The sequence below is a fragment of the Mandrillus leucophaeus genome, unplaced genomic scaffold, assembly GCF_000951045.1.
Source record: "Mandrillus leucophaeus isolate KB7577 unplaced genomic scaffold, Mleu.le_1.0 Scaffold257, whole genome shotgun sequence".
Lineage (NCBI taxonomy): Eukaryota > Metazoa > Chordata > Mammalia > Primates > Cercopithecidae > Mandrillus > Mandrillus leucophaeus.
The window spans coordinates 358,823-378,569 of NW_012102665.1; the positions used below are offsets into that span (position 1 = coordinate 358,823).

At 41.2% G+C, this 19,747-nt stretch overlaps 1 protein-coding gene across 1 annotated transcript in view; it reads left to right on the forward strand.

The window, feature by feature from the left end:
* Positions 1 to 13,521, forward strand: part of TWSG1 (twisted gastrulation BMP signaling modulator 1) — a 62,397-nt gene extending 48,876 nt beyond the window's left edge. Inside the window, exons 3-4 of the mRNA XM_011983915.1 lie at positions 7,426 to 7,692; positions 10,471 to 13,521. Coding sequence (XP_011839305.1) covers positions 7,426 to 7,692; positions 10,471 to 10,652 — 449 coding nt within the window. The 3' untranslated portion in view covers positions 10,653 to 13,521. The remainder of the gene's footprint in view (positions 1 to 7,425; positions 7,693 to 10,470) is intronic.
* Positions 13,522 to 19,747: the final 6,226 nt, after the last annotated feature.

A 19,747-nucleotide genomic window follows, 5' to 3' on the forward strand; every position in this document is an offset into this window, starting at 1 on the left:
AAAAAAAAAAAAAAAAAAAAAGATCAGTTAGAAAAATAATCAGAGAGTCTGAAAATATTATTGGAGTGTCATAGAATATGGTGAAAACAGGCAGGTAATAAAATATAACAGGGAATATAACACTCCAGAAGAATTTTTAAAAAAAGGAAGGAGGGAAGAAATTACCAAATAGTAGAAGAAAAATTACCAAAGCTGAGAAAAAAAAACAGTGAGACCTTAGGTTGAAAGAGCCTACAGAATGCTGAGTGAGATGAGTGAAAAAAAACCTACATGTGCCACATCCTCAAAATTTTACAACGTCTAGGTTAAAAAATATTCTAAAAGATTTCAGAAAGAATAATAAGGTTCGTCTACAAGAAGTTAAAAATCACACTGCCATCAGACTTCTCATCAGTATCACTGGGCCAGTGACTTAAGTGGTTGGTGGGAAAATTATTTTGACCTGTCAAATTATCAGGAATGTGGATGTGAAATAGAAACATTTTTAGACAAATAATAACTCTAAGTTTACTTCTCACCTACCATTTCTAAAAGAATTAGTAGAGATCAATCAAACAAAACAGGATAGAAAACCAAGAAAGATAACAACATGGGTTGAAGGAAGCAATAGCTTTAACCGGGGTTCAGTTAAGGATAGCTGCAGAATGATAATCACACAGGAGGCCTGGGATGAAGCGTCCTGACGGAAGCAGTAAATAAAGAGAAAAAAGAAACTGGATTCAGCGTATCATTGAGAAGCAGAATAAGTTTTCAAGATATGCTGAAACATTATTGTGTGGTACACAGAAAGAAAATTCCAAGCATAGAAATGCCAAGAAAAAAGAAAACTGAACAAGAAAATAATTCTCCATAAAGGAATTAAATTTGGCAGTTAATTTTTTATTATAAAAATATTGAAATATACACAGAAGTGGAGCAAAGAGCATAATGAACTATGTATTCCTCACGCAGGTTCAGCAGTGTTCCAGAATATGCCACATTTGCCTCATCCTTTTTTCTTTCTTTGCTGAAGTATTTAAAAGCAAATTGCAGGCCGGGTGCAATGGCTCATGCATAATCCCAGCGCTTTGGGAGGCCAAGCTGGGCAGATCACCTGAGGCCAGGAATTCGAGACCAGCCTAGTCAAAATGGCAAAACCTCATCTCTACTAAAACTACAAAAAAATATTAGCTGAATGTGATGGTGGGTGCCTGTAGTCCTAGCTATTTGGGAGGCTGAAGCAGGAGAATCACTTGAACCCAGGAGGCAGAGGTTTCAGTGAGCTGAGATTGTGCCATTGGACTCTAGCTTGGACAACAAGAGTGAAACTCTGTCTCAAAAAAAAAAAAAGCAAATTGCAGACATCAAATACTTTTTACCCCTACTTTCCTTCAGTGTCAGTCTCTAAAAAAAGGTGGACATTGACTTTTTCTAATCATAATGCTGTTATAACACCTAACAAAATTAACAATAATTTCTTGGTGAAATCTAAAATTCAGTTCATGATCAGGTTTCTCCAGATGTTTCAAAAATGTGTTTTCACAGTTCACTTGTTCAAATTAATTCACAATTCTTGTATTGAGTTTGCTTGTTGCGTTTTCATCCAGATTGACCCTCCTTCCATTTCTGTCATGCCACTTGCCAATGAAGGAACTGTATCAGTTGACCTATAGAATAGCCCACATTCAGGATTTGACTGCTCCCTGTGGTATCCTTTAACTTGTTCCTCTGCCCCTCTGTATTTCTAGTAATTTGAAGTTAAGTATAAGAAAATGGTTAGATTCAGGTTTAATATTTCTCAGCAAGAACATCTCTTAGGTCATGCCATGTGAAATGTAACATGGTTTTCATTGTTTTATGAAGTTCAAGGAAAAGTTCACTTTATCTCAAAATCAGAAGTATTGTCCTCTGACAATATGACATTGAACAAGGAAGTCCTACCATACTACCTGTTCTGTCATGAACAGTTTTCATAGGATTATGTTAAGGTAACTACTTGTACTGATTTTCAACTCTTTCAATGTATGAGAAAACTTGTACTGGTTTTCAACTCTTTCACTGTATCTTTTCAATATATGAGACCAGGCTGCATTGTGAATTGCCACAGAATATGGTTATGAAGTTTGTCAATATAGAATATGGAGAAGTTGGCTAGGGAAAGTGGAAAAGACCTTAGTATCTTTATCAGCAAATCAGGGACATCAGGTTTACTAGTTTTAATGCAGTATATTGAGATGTAAATTACGAATTTTTTGTCCTAAATTTGTTAAATGCACAAAACTCCCCCTACATTTTTTTGATAGAATGAAATCTCTGATAATGAGCACTAAAGTTTCATTTATTTATTTGTTTGTTTTTTAGAGACAGGGTCACATGAGTTACCCAGGCTGGCCTGGAACTTTTGAGTTCTCTCAGTCTTCCTGCCTCAGCCTCCCAAGTGACTGGGACTACAGGTGCGTGCCATCGTGCCTGGCTGAAATTTCTTTAAAGTCTTCAGTAGATGTTAAATTTAGCTTTTATAGTGTTTGAACTCAGTTGTTGACCTTCAACTCTATTTGCTAATTTTTTGTTTGTTTGTTTTTTGGCTTTTTGTTTGTTTGTTTTTGAGATGGAGTTTCGCTCTTGTTGCCCAGGCTGGAGTGCAATGGTGAAATCTTGGCTCACCACAACCTCAACCTCCCAGGTTCAAGCGATTCTCCTGCCTCAGCCTCCTGAGTGGCTGGGATTACAGGCATGTGCCACCATGCCAGCCTAATTGTGTATTTTTAGTAGAGACAGGGTTTCTCCATGTTGGTCAGGCTGGTCTCAAACTCCTGACCTCAGGTGATCCGCCCGCCTCAACCTCCAAAAGTGCTGAGATTACAGGTGTGAACCATTGCGCCTGGCCACTAATTTTTATTTATAAATTTGGCAGAAGACTATATTATGTATAGTTGTATAATATGAGCATTCTAAGTATTATTTGCTTTTTGATACCCCTTAAAGATTATGTATAGATGTAGTTATTAGAAAGAGTAGTAGACATGAAATCAGGAGGCTACATCATGATCTTGGCTCTGATCCTAGATGACATAATATTGGACAAGTCATTTGACATAACTGCGCCTATTTCTTCTTTTTATGAATAAAGGGATCAGATTTGATCATTTAAATGATCAAACAACCTAAGTTATTTAGGTTAGTAGGTCATACAACCTAAGTTATTCAAGTTCAGATGTATTGAAAAATGTGATGAAGAGCACACACAACTTTGTTCTCCTCCGCTCTTGCCATGATCCTTAAACTAACAAAATGAGGAAATAGATGGCAGGAAGAAGTGAAACTCCATCTTACACCTAATAGATGCAAAACAAAAATGAAACATAATTTAGCTTTCAGAAGTATAGCCACACCCCACGGAGATATTGCTGCTTTGTTTCCAGATCACTGCAGTAAAGCAACGGTCCCAATGAAGTGAGTCACGCAAATACTTTGGTTTCCCAGTGCATATAAAAGTTATTTTACACTATACTGTAGTTTATTAAGTGTACAATTGTATTATGTCTTAAAAAATATATACCTTAAATACAAAATACTTCATTGTTAAAAAATGCAAAAAATCATCTAAGCCTTCAGGCAGTTGTAATCTTTTTGCTGGTGGAGGCTCTTGCCTCGATCTTAATGGCTGCTAATTGATCAGGCTGGTGGTTGCTGAAGGTTGGAGTGGCTGTGACAGTTTCTTTCTTCTTCTTTTTTTTTTTTCTTTTTTTTCCCCAAGACGGAATCTCGCTCTGTCGCCCAGGCTGGAGTGCAGTGGCACAATCTCGGCTCACTGTGACCTCCGCCTCTCAGATTCACCCCATTCTCCTGCCTCAGCCTCCCAAGTAGCAGGGACTACAGGCACCCACCACCATGCCCAGCTAATTTTTTGTATTTTTAGTAGAGACAGGGTTTCACCGTATTAGCCAGGATGGTCTCAATCTCCTGACCTCGTGATCCACCCGCCTCGGCCTCTCAAAGTGCTGGAATTACAGGTGTGAGCCACCGTGCCTGGCCTTCTTTCTTCATTTTTTAAATAGAGATGGAGTCTCACTATGTTGCCTAGACTGGTCTCAATTTCCTGGCCTCAAGCAGTCCTCCATCCTTGGTCCCCCAAAATGCTGAGATTACAGGCACGAGCCATCACACTGGCTGGCAGTTTCTTAAAATATGATAACATTGAAGTTTGTTGCATCAGTTGACTCTTCCTTTCATGAAATATTTCTCTGTTGCACGTCATGCTATTTGATAGTATTTTACCTATAGTAGAACTTCTTTCAAAATTAGGCCGGATGCAGTGGCTCATGTCTATAAACCCAGAGCTTTGGAAATCTGAGGCAGGAGGATAGCTGCAGGCCAGAGTTTGAGACGAGCCTGGACATCATAGTGAGACCCCTGTCTCTACAAAAAAATTGAAAAAATTAGCTGGGCATGGTGGTGCACACCTCTAGATCTAGTTACTTGGGAGGCTCGGGTGGGAGGATCCCCTTGAGTCCAGGAGTTGAGTACTGCAGTGAGTTGTGATTGTGCCACTACACTCCAGCTTGGGTAAAGAGTAAGACTCTCTCTCAGTAAATAAAAATTAAAAATTGGAGTCAGTCCTGAAACCCCGCACTGCTTTAACAACTAGGTTTACATAATATTCTAAATCCTTTGTTGTCATTTCAACAATGTTTACAGCATTTTCACTAGGAGTAGATTCCAGCTCAAGAAACACTTCCTTTGCTCATATCCATAAGAAGCAACTCCTCATTTGTTCAGGTTTTTTAATGAGATTGCAATAATTCAGTTACATCCTCAGGCCACACTTCTAATTCTAGTTCTCTTGCTATTTCCACTACATTTTCAGTAATTTTCTCCACTGAAGTCTTGAACCCCTCAAAGTCATCCATGAGTGTTGTACTCAACTTCTCTTCTAAACTCCTGATAATGTTGATAGTTTGACCTCCTCCCATGAATCATGAATGTTCCTAATGGCATCTAGAATGGTGAGTCCTTTCCAGAAGACTTTCAATTTAGTTTGCCCAGATCCATCAGAGGAATCTATGGCAACTATAACCTTACAGTATATATTTCTGAGATAATAAGACTTGCAAGTTGAAATGACTCCCTCAACCTTGGGTTTCAGAACAGCTGCTGTGTTAGCAGGCATGAAAGCAACATTAATCTCCTTGTACGTCTTCATCAGAGCTCTTGGGTGACCAGGTACATTGTCAGCGAGCAGTAATATTTGAAAGGAATCATTTTTTCTGAAAAGTAGGTCTCAACAGTAGACTTAAAATATTCAGTAAACCATGCTGTAAACAAATACGCTGTCATCCAGGCTTTGTTGTTCCATTTCTAGGGCACAGGCAGGGTAGATTTAGCATAAATCTTATGGGTGCCCTAGGGTTTTTGGAATGGTAAATTAGCATTGGCTTCAACCCAAAGTTACCAGCTGCATTAACCCCCAGCAAGATAGTGGGCCTGTTCTTTGAAGCTTTTGAAACCAGGCATTGACTTCTTTCTAGCTAGGATAGTCCTAGATAGCATCGTCTTGCAATAGAAGGTTGTTTCATCTACATTGAAAATCTGTTGTTTGGAGTAGCCACCTTCACCAATGACTTAGCTAGATCTTCTGAATAACCTGCTGCAGTTTGTACATCAGCACTTGCGGCTTCGCTTTGCACTTTTATGTTATAGAGATGGCTTCTTTCCTTAAACCTCATGAACCAACCTCTGCCAGCTTCAGACTTTTCTTCTGCAGCGTCCTTACCTCTCTCAGCCTTCACATAATTGAAGAGAGGCCCTTGCTCTGGATTGAACTTTAAGGGAATATTTTGGCTGGTTTAATCTATCCAGACCACTGAAACTTTCTCCATATCAGCAGTAAAGCTGTTTCACTTTCTCAGCATTTGTGTATTAAGAGTAACACTTTCCATTTCCTTCAAGAACTTTTCCCTTGCATTCCCAACTAGGCTGTTTGGCACAATGGCACAGGATTTCCCTCAGCCTTGATGTACCTGATGTTTACTTGTGACCAGACTTACGTCACACATTCTTGGCAACATTACCACCTCCCATCACTGGTGATGTTAACTTTGATCTTCTGATCATATTGGTGCCCGCCAGACTTCTCCACATTAAAGTCATTATTAATGACCTTTTGTAAGTGATTAGTATTTTGTGGAGAGCTTTCCAAGAATACATCAGCATGTTCTTATCTAACAGTCACCCACCAGACTTAATATCCATTGACTACTCCCATCCGAATCAAACCCCTGTGAGAGTGCCAAATGGTGATTTTCTGTTTCCTTTCTTCTATGTTCATCAGTTGGTAAGGAATATCATTCCCTTCTCTTGTATTTATTTGTATATAAAAACTCATTGCCAGGCACGATGGCTCACACATGTAATCCCAGCACTTTGGGAGGCCGAGGCGGGCGGATCACAAAGTCAGGAGATCAAGACAATCCTGGCTAACACGGTGATACCCCGTCTCCACTAAAAAATACAAAAAAATTAGCTGGGTGTGGTGGCGGACGCCTGTAGTCCCAGCTACTCAGGAGGCTGAGGCAGGAGAATGGTGTGAACCTGGGAGGCAGAGCTTGCAGTGAGCCGAGATCCTACCACTGCACTCCAGCCTGGGCGATAGAGCGAGATTCTGTCTCAAAACAAAAGAAAAAAGAAAAGAAGAAAAAAAGAAGGAGCTCATTGATTCTTGTTTTGTTTACAAGATGGTAATCCATTTTGATTGATTGATTGGTTGATTGATTGACGTGGGGTTGCCCAGGCTAGAGTCCAGTGGTACAGTGATAGCTTACTGCAGCCTTATCTCCTGGGCTCAAGAAATCCTCCCGCCTCAGCCTCCCAAGTAGCTGGGCCTACAGGCATGTACCACCACACCCAGCTAATCTTTTTTAATTTTTGTAGAGATGATGCCTGCTATGTTGCCTAAGCTGGTATCAAACTCCTGGGCTGTAGTGATCCTCCCACTTTGGCCTCCTAAGTGCTGGGATTATAGGCGTGTGCCAATGTGCTCAGCTTATTATTATTTTAATGCTCAAATTGTCTATTAGCCAGTAGGAGCCCCTTCAGTTGGCCTCCTGTGTCTCTTCAGCTTGCCCCATCATTCATGGTGCACTTCCTTACTTTCTGGCACAAATGTGTTCCTGGCTCATTTTGTACTTTCCTGACCCAGCCTTCAAATCAGTCTTTCCTCCAAGGAGCTCTGGTTCCTATTAGGTATTTTAAAAACAAGATCTGAGCATTCAGTATGCTTGAAGCTACTGGGGTAGGATATCATCATTTAGGCTCACCTAGCAAAAAAAAAAAAAAAGCTAGGAAAATATCTACATGCAATCCTAGAAGTTACATAATTTTAATGTGTTATAGCTCTGATTGCAAGGCAGTGACTAACAAAATCTTATGATATTACCCCCAACCCAGGTATGTGTAATCCTCGAAATTATAGTGACACACCTCCAACTTCAAAGAGCACAGTGGAGGAGCTGCATGAACCGATCCCTTCTCTCTTCCGGGCACTCACAGAAGGAGATACTCAGCTGAATTGGAACATCGTTTCTTTCCCTGTTGCAGAAGAACTTTCACATCATGAGAATCTGGTTTCATTTTTAGAAACTGTGAACCAGCCACACCACCAGAACGTGTCTGTTCCCAGCAATAATGTTCACGCGCCTTATTCCAGTGACAAAGGTAACGGCCAACAGTTGATTTTTTCCATTCGCCCCCTCATGTGGTCTGTCCATGTAATTTATAAAACCTGTATAAGACCATCTTTTGGAGCAGCTTTTTGGTTTTGAATTTGTATCATCTCACATAAATTCTAGACTCAATAACCCTGATCCCATCATATCTAGAGGCACATGCCAGAAGGATAAGAGAAAAAAAAAATATCGCCGATCCCTGGGTAGATAAAGAGGCATGTCGACCAGGTGTGGTGGTTCATGCCTGTAATCCCAGCACTTTGGGAGGCTGAGGCAGGTGGATCACGAGGTTAAGAGTTCAAGACCAGCCTGGCCAACATGGTGAAACCCTGTCTCTACTAAGAATACAAAAATTAGCTGGCCGTGGTGGCGGGAGCCTGTAGTCCCACCTACTTAGGGAGGCTGAGGCAGGAGAATTGCTTGAACCTGAGAGTCGGAGGTTGCTGTGAACCGAGATCGCACCACTGCACTCCAGCCTGGGTGGCAGAGCAAGACTCAGTCTTGCCAAAAAAAAAGATAAAGAGGCATGTCAGCATATTGTCAAAATTCCTCCATACTCCTGGCAGCAGAGGCTGTACTGTATTGGAAAATAGATAATTGTTCCTAATTCTGGTATTTATTTGTCTTAGGCTTTATTCTCTTCATAAGATAACAACAGTGCTGCTTCTCTAATATGATATTGCTCATTGTCAGGTAACGTTCAGAGTATCCCATGAAGTCAGATTTTTATAATAGCAGACGTACCAAAATGATGCCAAAGTCATTAGCTAAATTTCTTTATAAGCAAGTTGGTATTCCAGACATCTCATTTCCAGGCATAAACTAACCCCAGCCAGTTCTCTGCAAATGAGTGCTGTTGGTCAGAAAAGGAATTAAATGGGAAAATAACTTATACAAATTACAGAAGCATATTTAAGAGCATTTATTAGTGAAGATAGGGCATATCATAATTTTGGAATGTAAAGAGCATTGACTTTTATAAAATCTTTGATATTTTTGATAAAAGGCACCATATAATTTTACTGTGGAAGCATAAAGCACTTATGAAAAATTGGAATTATTTCTTAAAATATGAGGTGAATTATGTATAAATAGTATAATTTGTACTCTTACTTGGCTATTACTTGTGCCCTCCATTACATTCCTACCTATATAAAACAGTGTGGGCCAGGTGCAGTGGCTCACGCCTGTAATCCCAGCACTTTGGGAGGCCGAGGCGGGCGGATAACCTGAGGTCGGGAGTTCAAGACTAGCCTGACCAACATGGAGAAACCTCGTCTCTACTAGAAATACAAAATTAGCTGGGTGTGGTAACGCATGCCTGTAATCCCAGCTACTTGGGAGGCTGAGGCAGGAGAATCACTTGAGCCCGGGAGGTGGAGGTTGTGGTGAGCCGAGATCGTACCATTGCACTCCATCCTGGGTAACTAGAGCAAAACTCCATCTCAAAAAAAAAAAAAAAAAAAAAAAACTGTGTGAGCTTCGGACATTAATAGTAAAAGCAAAACAGCTTCTGTTAAATGACAGTGTAAGAATTCTTATTCCCTTTTAGGTTAGAGTACTTTGTAAAACAAATGCTAGATTTTGGAAAACATTAGAAACATATGGAATGCAATAATATGTTTTGTTATCATTTTCTCCATTATTGAAATCTAAATAATCAACATAATAGATATTAAATAATAATTCATAAGTTTTGTTCAAAGATTATTTAAATTTATGAAGCAATTAGCAAGAAGCTAATTCCTGGAAACTCCAGCTGCCTTCAAGACACAGCTAAAGTTTTTTCTCTGTGACATCTTTCCTGGGCACCTCTTCCCCAAGATAGAGTTAGCCTCTTCCTACTGCTCCTCCTGCATTTGCAGTTTGGTTTTTTTTTTTTGGTTGTTTTTTTTTTGAGACGGAGTCTCGCTCTGTCGCCCAGGCTGGAGTGCAATGGCGCAATCTCGGCTCACTACAACCTCCACCTCCCAGGTTCCAGTGATTCTCCTGCCTCAGCCTCCCGAGTAGCTGGGGTTACAGGCACCCGCCATCATGCCCGGTTAATTTTTTGTATTTTTAGTAGAGACAGGGTTTCACCATGTTGGCCAGGCTGGTTGCAAACTCCTGGCCTCAGGTGATCCACCTGCCTCGGCCTCCCAAAGTGTTGGGATTACAGACTTGAGCTACCATGCCTGGCCTGCATTTGCAGTTCTATTTGTTGTCTGTTTTTAGCTTATGGATCTATCATTTTCTACTTAGTTCCGTGGATTCTCTGATTCCTCTACTGAAAATATAAAAATTAGCCAGGTGTGGTGGTGTATGCCTGTAAATCCCAGCTACTCAGGAGGCTGAGGCAGAGAATCACTTGAACCTGGGAGGTGGAGGCTACAGTGAGCCAAGATCGCACCACTGCACTCCAGCCTGGGCAACAGAGTGAGACTCCATCTCAAAAAAAAAAAAAAGGAAATGCCCAGTTTAAAAGTACAGCTGTATAACATAGCAAATGCTTTTAAGCCCAATAAACCAACCTTTAGATCGAAGCCTGAAATTTAATAAAAGAAGCTAAGGAAGCCCTTTGCCTTCTTCAGATAGAGTGGGAGAATCTGACTTCCTTCTCAACATTTAATTAATGAAGATCTTTTTTCCTGTACCTCATCTTTGTCATGTACAGACCAGCAGTAAGAGAACTAAGATAAATAACTATTAATATTCAACTAGGTAATAAAGCTTTTTTTGTTTGTTTTTCTTTTTTCTTGTCCTGAAATCTTAAATTTTTGTTTTTCAGAACACATGTGTACTGTGGTTTATTTTGATGACTGCATGTCCATACATCAGTGTAAAATATCCTGTGAGTCCATGGGAGCATCCAAATATCGCTGGTTTCATAATGCCTGCTGTGAGTGCATTGGTCCAGAATGTATTGACTATGGTAGTAAAACTGTCAAATGTATGAACTGCATGTTTTAAAGAAGGAAGACAAATGCAAACCAAAGCAACTTAGTAAAAGAATAGGTATAAAAAGTTATTCTGTAAGTCTGTTGGTTGTGTCAGAATCCCGGTAAGTTAAGTTGTAAAGACTTTGGAATAAGTTTCTTTTAAAATATGACATAGCCAGTGATGTGTTTAATTATATAACTGTTCTTACTGATTGTATTGCCCCTAGCAATAAGCCCTTTCCTTTGAATACATATACAACTTTGGTCATATGAGAAGCAGGTGTACAGAGAATTTCTTGAAACATCTGAGGTTTTTAACATGAAGCCTGATGTGGTTTTCCTTTAGCATTCCAAAAGGTTTTTGCAGTGTTAGCAGAAGCTGTTGATGTGAGTTATGATTTCCTCATGTGCGACTTTTAGCACAGAGTTTTTATAGTTGCACATCATTCCTCTTTGTGCCTTGTTTTATCCATTTTATAAATAGAGTAGATATTTGATATACCACTCTGATAACTCATATAAAAATATCATCATAAAAAGCTTAATTTCTTCCCTTTTATGTTGGTTTTAAAAGGTAAATGCTTACCATATTTTATAATTGAGAACTCTTACATAGTAGAATCTATTCTATAATACATGTGTTGACAAAGCTTTAGAGAAAGTTTCCTATTCTCTTTTATTTCCCCTGCCCAAAGTGCTGACTTAGGCAGTGATGAAGAATCTTTACCAAGATTGTCAGGGTGTACCTATGAAATTGCATTAAATGCACTGCTAGGGTAAATAATTAGCAAGCAAAAGCATTTCTGTGACTTAAGGTACCAGCTTAAAGAGCACTAGGGATGGGGAACGAATGCCAAATCAGACTCCACCTAGAGCACCAGGAAACAGCTTGTACCCTGGTAGGGAAATGGTGTCGCTGAAACGGGAGGCTGAGCCAGTGCGAGACTGAGCTCATGCAGCCTTAGCCAAGACAAAGCAGTGTTTTCCAGCAGACGGGTGATGGGACAGGAATTGAAGAGAATTTACTCGTATGAACAGGGCAGGGTGAAAATGCTGGGAATTATAAAGGGAAACAAACTTAAAACCATCTACGTTCATATTTTGTAATATTTCATTTGTTAAGTGTATTATCTTTTTAAACAAGTATAGTCATATCGTGGGAGGTTAAGATTATGAAATTTTAAAATCTCTATTCAAGATGATGTTCACTCCAAATAGGCTACAGAATTTAGCCAACATTTTATATAATGTTTCAATAAATGTTTCAATAAAGATACTATGTGCCCTTCATAGTAATAAAATCTCAATCTTTAAGCATGAATCTAAAACACAAATGTTTATATTACAGACTCTTAATTTTACCAAATTACTAATTGCTCTAGTGCATATCTGAACTATAAGCAACTTTTTAGGAATACCTCTTTGTACATCTACATATTTTAGTATATAAAAATAGATAATGCTCTTGGATACATTTTGTGTTATTCATGATCTGAATAGCAGTTAGTTAAAAGATCATTTGTAATATTATGATCAACTATTATAAATTAAAGTCTTATTACCTTTTCTGCTCTTTCAAATAACTCTTAATTAATATTCAAGATATTTTAGCCTTTTAAAAAGTTGAGATTTAGCTCATGGATATATTTTTTGGTAGGAAAACATTAGGATCTCCTTTTCTTCCTTTTACCTAGAATGCCTCGTTTAAAAGTGCCTTGAAAACATTTAGCTCCCCTTCTTCATGAGCACCTGTAGAGCTGAAAGTATCCTTGAACTTTACGCAGAAAGCTGAAAGGAATCTGCAGCCTCCTGCTGCAGTTCAACTCTGCTGTTTTTCAGTGATTTCCTACTGTGAGTGGAGTGATGTTTGTGTGTGTGTTGGCAACATGCCTAAGTTTTCTTAATGATGACAACAAATATTTAAAAACTGCGTTTATCATTTTTTAGGTCTTTATTATTAAATTTTAAAATGTAATATCTGTTTCCCACCCCCTACATTAGGAGGATGCTTTCTTAAACCACATTTTTTCATTGATTTTTCTTACCTTGATTTCTATCATTAGAAATGATCCCTAAATGTAATGATCTTTTGCCTTCAAATTTGGCCTATTTTTTCAGATTTATGAGGGGTTGAAAGAAAGAATTCACCTAAAAGATTCCATTTCCAGTTTTATAATGTATTTCAGGTTCTGAATAACAATGTTTTTTCCAAATTGAAAGTAAATATTCAAGAAGTTGATAGCCTGGTTAAAAGTTAGTTCCTCTGTTACCATGCTAAGCACATTAACTTCTATATTGAAGTTTTGGTAAAAATTCTTTTTTCTTTTTTAATAAAAAATTAGATTATTGCTTTTCTTGTAACCAGATTTTAAAAGCACTAGATTTTAAATCAGTAGGTATCATAAAAGCCGTATATAAAAGATCCTTTCTTATAGTAAGACTTGTGCTTGTTAACAGGTTTTTCTGTTAGTTTTTCCCCCGTAACATTTAATTATTACTAAAACTGTATTTACAATAGTGCCAAATCAAATGATAATTTAAATGAAATCTATTCTGTGTTTATGTAGGGTGGTATAAAAAGAGGTCTTCATTTAGACATGTGATTTCTAAAGTTCCAGAAAGCAAAATTGATAAGATGTTAGAATATTTGAACAATTATTTATAATCAGGGTAGCATTCAAACGGAGAAAAGAAAGTTTTCTGAAAAAATGCAGTAAATCTAAGCCACATTTCTAAAGTTTATTTTTATGAAAGCTTCTTTTAAGATTTTTGAAATCTATTCTGCATTCCCAAGAGTTTATGTTTATTGTATTTTATATGATCTACAACATATAAAATTGTGTATTTTTCTTTGGTTGTCCCTATAAACAAAAAAGTATTTTAATAAAAAATCGAAATGAGTGTGAGTCGTATTTTTTGTTAACTTCAGCATAGACGTAAATTTGACATTTCTGTCTAAAGAAGATAGTGTTTAAGGGATCAGCGGACAGGGTGCAGTGGCACTTTGGGAGGCTGAGGTGGGTAAATCGCTTGAGCTCAGGAGTTCAAGACCAGCCTGAACAACATGATGAAACCTTGTCTCTACAAAAATTAAAAAATTATCCGGGTGTTGTGATGAAAGGTGAAGCCACCTGGACTTCCTGGATCAAGTGGGGACTTGGAGAACTTTTCTGTCTTACAAGAGGATTGTAAAATGCACCAATCAGTGCTCTGTAGCTAGTAAGAGGATTGTAAAATGCACCAATCAGTGCTCTGTGAAATGCACCAATCAGTGCTCTGCAGCTAGCAAGAGGGTTGTAAAATGCACTAATCAGTGCTCTGTAAAATGCACCAATCAGCAGGATACTAAAAGTAGCCAATCGCAGGGAGGATTGAAAAAAGGGCGCTCATAGGACAGAAACCTGAACATGGGAGGGGCCAATAAGGGAATAAAAGCTGGCCACCCCAGCCCACAGCGGCAGCCAGCTTGGGTCCCCTTCCATACTGTGAAAGTTTTGTCCTTTGCTCTTCACAATAAACCCTGCTACCACTCACTCTTTGGGTCTCTGCCATCTTTAAGAGCTGTAACGCTCACCGCGAAGGTCTGTGGCTCCATTATTGAAGTCAGCAAGATTAAGAACCTACAGCAGGAGCCAACTGCAGACACGGTGATGTGTAGTCCCACCTACTCTAGAGGCTGAGGTGGGAGGATCACTTCAGCCCAGGGAGGTGGAAGCTGCAGTGAGCCGTGATTGTGCCACTGCACTTACGCCTGGGTGACAGAGCAAGACCCTGTCTTTAAAAAAAAAAAAAAAAAAAAGCAATCAGCAAACAATGTTCTTTCTCTCAGGATGTCTCTACAAATTCTCTCAGAACAGATTTTTGAACAAAAATTTTGCTGTCTACTTTTTCATATGCTTTATTCCAATATGGGGGAACCTTTTAAATGAATACTTTACTATTCTGCTTGCTCTGTGGGCCTTCGGATGCCAACCAGCTTTACAAGAATGATCTAAAGTTTGCAAGGAGTTGCAGAAGGGTCAAGGTAGAGAAAAACCTTCTCAGCTCTCCCACAGGATACTGTTAGAATTGGGAACCGTGAGCTGTGCTGCCATGGCCAAATCCACCTCATTTCAGAGTCCGTGTTTTGGCAGCCTGGTGCCTGGAGGATCTAGAGAGGGGAAGAACTCAAGAGGACAGCCTGAGTGACTTAAGGAAGGAGCTGCAGCATTTGGAAGGTAGAATGAATGTCAAGGACAGAGAGAACGTTTGACCAGGAAAGATGTACTTCTGCTGAAGGTGTCCACACGGCAGCTAGTCCTGTGGACAGTCAGAGAGAGTGAAGCTGAGCTGGGAGGGGAGGTATCCAAGCCCGAGGCTCCAGGAGACATCGCAGACAACATGGTGCATCCGGCCCCATAGGGCTGCTCCAGACCTGGCGGGCACTGAGCTCAGTAAGCCAGGCAGACACGCCATTGGTGGGTGGGTGTTAGCCATTACAGCTCTTCGACCTTTGAGCTTTAACCAGTAAAAAGTAAATGTGGACCGGTCGCAGTGGCTCATGCTTGTAATCCCAGCACTTTGGGAGGCGAAGGCGGGCAGATCACCTGAGGTTAGGAGTTCGAGACCAGCCTGGCCAACGTGGTGAAACCCTGTCTCTACTAAAAAATACAAAAAATTAGCCAGGTGTGGTTTCGCGTGCCTGTAATCCCAGCTATTTGGCAGGCTGAGGCAGGAGAATCGCTTGAAGCTGGGAAGAGATGGTTGCAGTGAGTTGAGATTGCGCCCCTGCACTCCAGCCTAGGCGACAAGAGTGAAACTCCGTCTCAATTAAAAAAAAGTAAATGTGTTCTACCTCTTTTTATTTTAAAGTCTGCTTGAAGTGTGGGGTCAGCAACGACTCCAAGGTTTGGCTTTTGAGATGAGAATTCTCCGTGCAGATGCAAAGAGGAAAAGAATTCTGCCCCCGCTCAGTAGTGCTGGGAAGCCTGGAGTCCGCGCTGTCACTCACCGAATGACGCCTGGAGAGTGCAGGCGCCCTGCCAGTCAAGGAGACAGGACTTCCCTCACTGGGCTGAAGGTAGCCCCTGAAGTTAGGCACAGTCACCGGCGAAATATCTTTATGGCAGAAATGTGTTTCCTGCCCGTCTAACTTACGTACTTCCCTCTGCAGCTAGCGCAATCTTTCTAGAATATGTGTGTTAGTAATTACTGCTTCCACCCCCCAGTTCTAGGCAAATAGCAAGACCGTTGCGCTCCTCTGCCTCGGAAGGGTGTGAGTTACCCACTAGGATGTCGAGCAAGGTCAGAGAACCTGTCTTTTGTTTACCTGTAGCCTCTCTGCTTCCGGGGTGTCCTGCTAGGGGAGCGGAGAGAACGAGGACTTTGAGGGCCTGAGAGAGGGGCTAGAAGAGTTTGCAGAGGCCCAGGTCACCTGATTGTGGAGACCAGCGCTCTCGGCCTGTGGCTCACGGGGAACCCGAGCCTGCCGTTGCCTCTTTCCAGGGGTTTCTACTTAGAAATATTAGCAGCCCAGCCCTCATTGTCCGAAGCCCCCCAGCCTTGCCGCCAGGGTTCTGTGAGTCCCGAGATGGATGACAGAGCCTCTCTCCTGGCCAGTGTTGGATGGGATGAGGCTCAGGGTCGGATTTTACTTGATTCCAAGAAAACCACCAGACAGGATGCGTTGCAGTACTGGGTTTGTGGACTGCATTTGTGTCCCAAGACTCCTTGACTCACAGCCTCGGCTGGCATCTCCCCTTCCTGTCTCATGTCTTATACCCACTCCCATCACTGCTGACTTCCCCCTCAGCAGGCCAAGCTGGTGCCACCCTCTCTCTCCACCCTCAGGCTGTCGCAGGAGGAGTGTCCCCTGCTAGACCTGCTTTTTGTGCAGATTGTGGCTCCTTGCTCTGACCTCCCTTTTGTTCTTGTTGTTGTTTTTTGAGATGGGATCTCCCTCTGTCACCCAGGCTGGAGTGCAGTGGCACCATTTTGGCTCACTGCAACCTTCGCCTCCCTGGCTCAAGCGATCCTCCTCACCTCAGCCTCACAAGTAGCTGGGATCACAGGTGCACACCACAATGCCTGGTGAATTTTTTGTATTTTTGGCAGAGACGGGGTTTTGCCATGTTGGCCAGGCTGGTCTCAAACTCCTGAGTTCAGGTGATCCACCCGCCTCAACCTCCCAAAATGCTGGGATTACAGGCGTGAGCCACTGTGCCTGGCCCTCTGACCCCTTCTAAAGGAGCAGCCCCTCTCCACTCCCCCATCCCATTTGTCCGCTTTCTTTAATGGCAGACACCTCTCCAAAAGTATTCATCGGTTACTTGTTTATCATGCATTCTCCTCTCAGACTGTGGGACCCTTGAGGGCAGGGACCTTGTTTCTTTGGTTTGTTACTGCCCTAAACACAGCTCTCCAGCACCTAATGTCTCACACTCAAGGGCACCAGCTCTTCTGTGGATGAGTGATGGCGAGTCTTAGCCTATATCTGCTTTCAACAGTGGCTCCTCAGTGCCCTCAGACAAGTAAGTGCCAACTGTGCAGCAGACCTCTCAGGGCCAGGCAGCATGCCCCTGCTCACCACCAGGCCCATCTCAGCAGTCCAGGTGGCCATCCCCTGGAGCCACCGTTTGTCCCCCTGTAAGTATGGTTTTATCAATCTGAGACACTTGTCCCTCTGTGCCCATTGCTCACACCTTTCACTGAGTGGCTCACAATGGTGTAGCCTTTGACCCCAGGGCATTCCTCAGCAGCATCCTAACTTCATCATTACCTTACACTTCTGCTTCCTACACTTCAACCTGGTGTCCAGGTTTCCACTGGGCCATTCGTAGTATTGCAAATACACCTTTAGCCATGTGGCTGAGACTGTTTTTAGACTGCTGACCCATGCAGGCTTTGTGGGAGACTAAGGGACTTCTTTAGCAACCTAGCAAGAAGACCATGCATGATGATGTGAATTTTTTTGGTGTCCTTGAGGGCAAATTTTATTTGCAGAAGACGCTACACAGAAACTAATGTTCATTTTTTAAATTAATTTTTAATGTATTTAATTTATAAAATCAAACTTAGTTCTTCCATAAGTTTTTAAAAACAGCTTACAAATATTTCTTCTAGCAGCCTAACTATATATCTAATAATCATTTTTACAGGGCCCTCGTTCAGTATTTGCTGAGTACTTCAACAGCTAATATACTCACTATTAAGGTGAACCTGATGAAATTTCCAGTACTGTACATACACAGGAAGATTTCAACTTAGAATCAACTCTCATTCAATTTCACACTTACGAATTTTAAATTGGAGTTGTGAGGTTGTGTTCTAATAAGCCAAATCCTCTAAAATATTCAAATAAGCCCATTCTTAACACAATAGTACTAATGATGTAGTTTTGAGTCTCTTTTATCCCAGATCCTCCAAATCATTCCATGATTGAAAAACAGGTTCTGGTTAAGCAAAACAGGTCACAGAGGTTTCTATGGCCTCAGTAAAATAGGTGCCAGAGAACTTGGAAACAGAGGGAGGCCAGATTAGAGGACAAGACTTAGCCAACATTTAGCCAGACACACCCCAAAACATAAGTCAAGAAGGGCCTGCCCCTGGACAAGCAGCGCAAAATTCATATTCTTTACCAATAGTTTACTACCAAGATGAAGAGTATGCCCAGTTTTCTTCCCATATTTGCCAGTCACGTTGTTTCTCTGCTCAGAGGCAGAATGAGTAGAAAGGCAGAGAAAGGCCCGTGGTGCACTAAGTGATTTCCTACCCAGGAAGGAAGCATCAGGATTAGGGAGAAGTTGTTCTCAGTTCCAAGTGATACACATTACCTACGTCTTCCCAACTTCTCATAGAAGTCTGCCCTTTCCACCCAGGTCAATGAGTGGATTGGATTTTGCACATCTTTGGTTCTTAAGATTACGTTTTTGTCTTTTTCAGCTGGGCACGGTGGCTCACGCCTGTAATCCCAGCACTTTGGGAGGCTGAGGCGGGCGGATCACTTGAGGTCAGGAGTTCAAGACCAGCATGGCCAACATGGTGAAACCATCTCTACAAAAATACAAAAATTTGCCAGACACGATGGCAGGTGCCTGTAATCCCAGCTACTCGGGAGGCTGAGGTGACAGAATCGCTTGAACCTGGAAGGCAGAGTGCAGTGAGCCGAGACACGCCATTGCCCTCCAGCCTGGGCAATAGAGCGAGACTCCATCTAAAAAGTAAAAGATACATTTTTGTCTTTTTCTCTAAGTACCCTTTGGTGAAATTCTCAAATATGGAAATAAGTCTCTTTTGAATATCAGGTTCAAGAACTTTGAATCTAATAGACTCTTGCATTTTTTTTCCTGTTCTAAGGATAATACAACTGTTCTAAAATAATACCATACAGAATTTGAGTTATCTCAGATGGCTTTGCCTAACTAGTGGCCACAACGTTTAGGTCTTTCTATGGAAGCCTGTTTCCATTGAGGATTTCCAGGGGCCTTTATTCTCAGGAGTTTGTCATGGCAGACCACAGGCCTAGCTTTCCTAGTCTCCCCTTCCACCCTTATTTGGTCCCTTCATTTTTTAATGGCTAATATTAGAGACCTGAAGTAATCGTAGCTTGAACAACTAGAGACTGTTTGTTCTCACATAACTTGAAGTCTGAAAATACGTAGACCAGATCTGGAATGGGGGCTCTACGTTGTCACCAGGAAATAGGCTTTCCTTTTGCTCTGCTGCCCTAATATTTGTCTCATGGTCTCAAGATGCCTTCTGGAGCCCCAACCATCATATTTGTTTTCCAAGAAGAAGAAGGAGATTAGTGTAAAAATTATATACCTCCAAGCCAGGTCAGCCTTCAGGAAGCCCATCCAACAACAATTGCTTATGTCTCATTGGCCACCACTATTTGCAAGAGTGACAAGGAATTAGCACCTGAATAAAATTCAGGATTGTTAGTAAGGAGAGAATGAAGAAGGGGAGAATGACTGGCCCAAGCCATCTCCACTATGCATGGGTGCCTATAGCATCCTAAACACTTCCCATTCATAGTGTTTATCACTCTGTGTTGTAATTGCCTGTTTACTTGGCTGTATATACCCACACCAGAATGACGTTGTATGTCCAGCTTGAAAGTGCAGAGGCAGCCCCTGGCACAGCTAG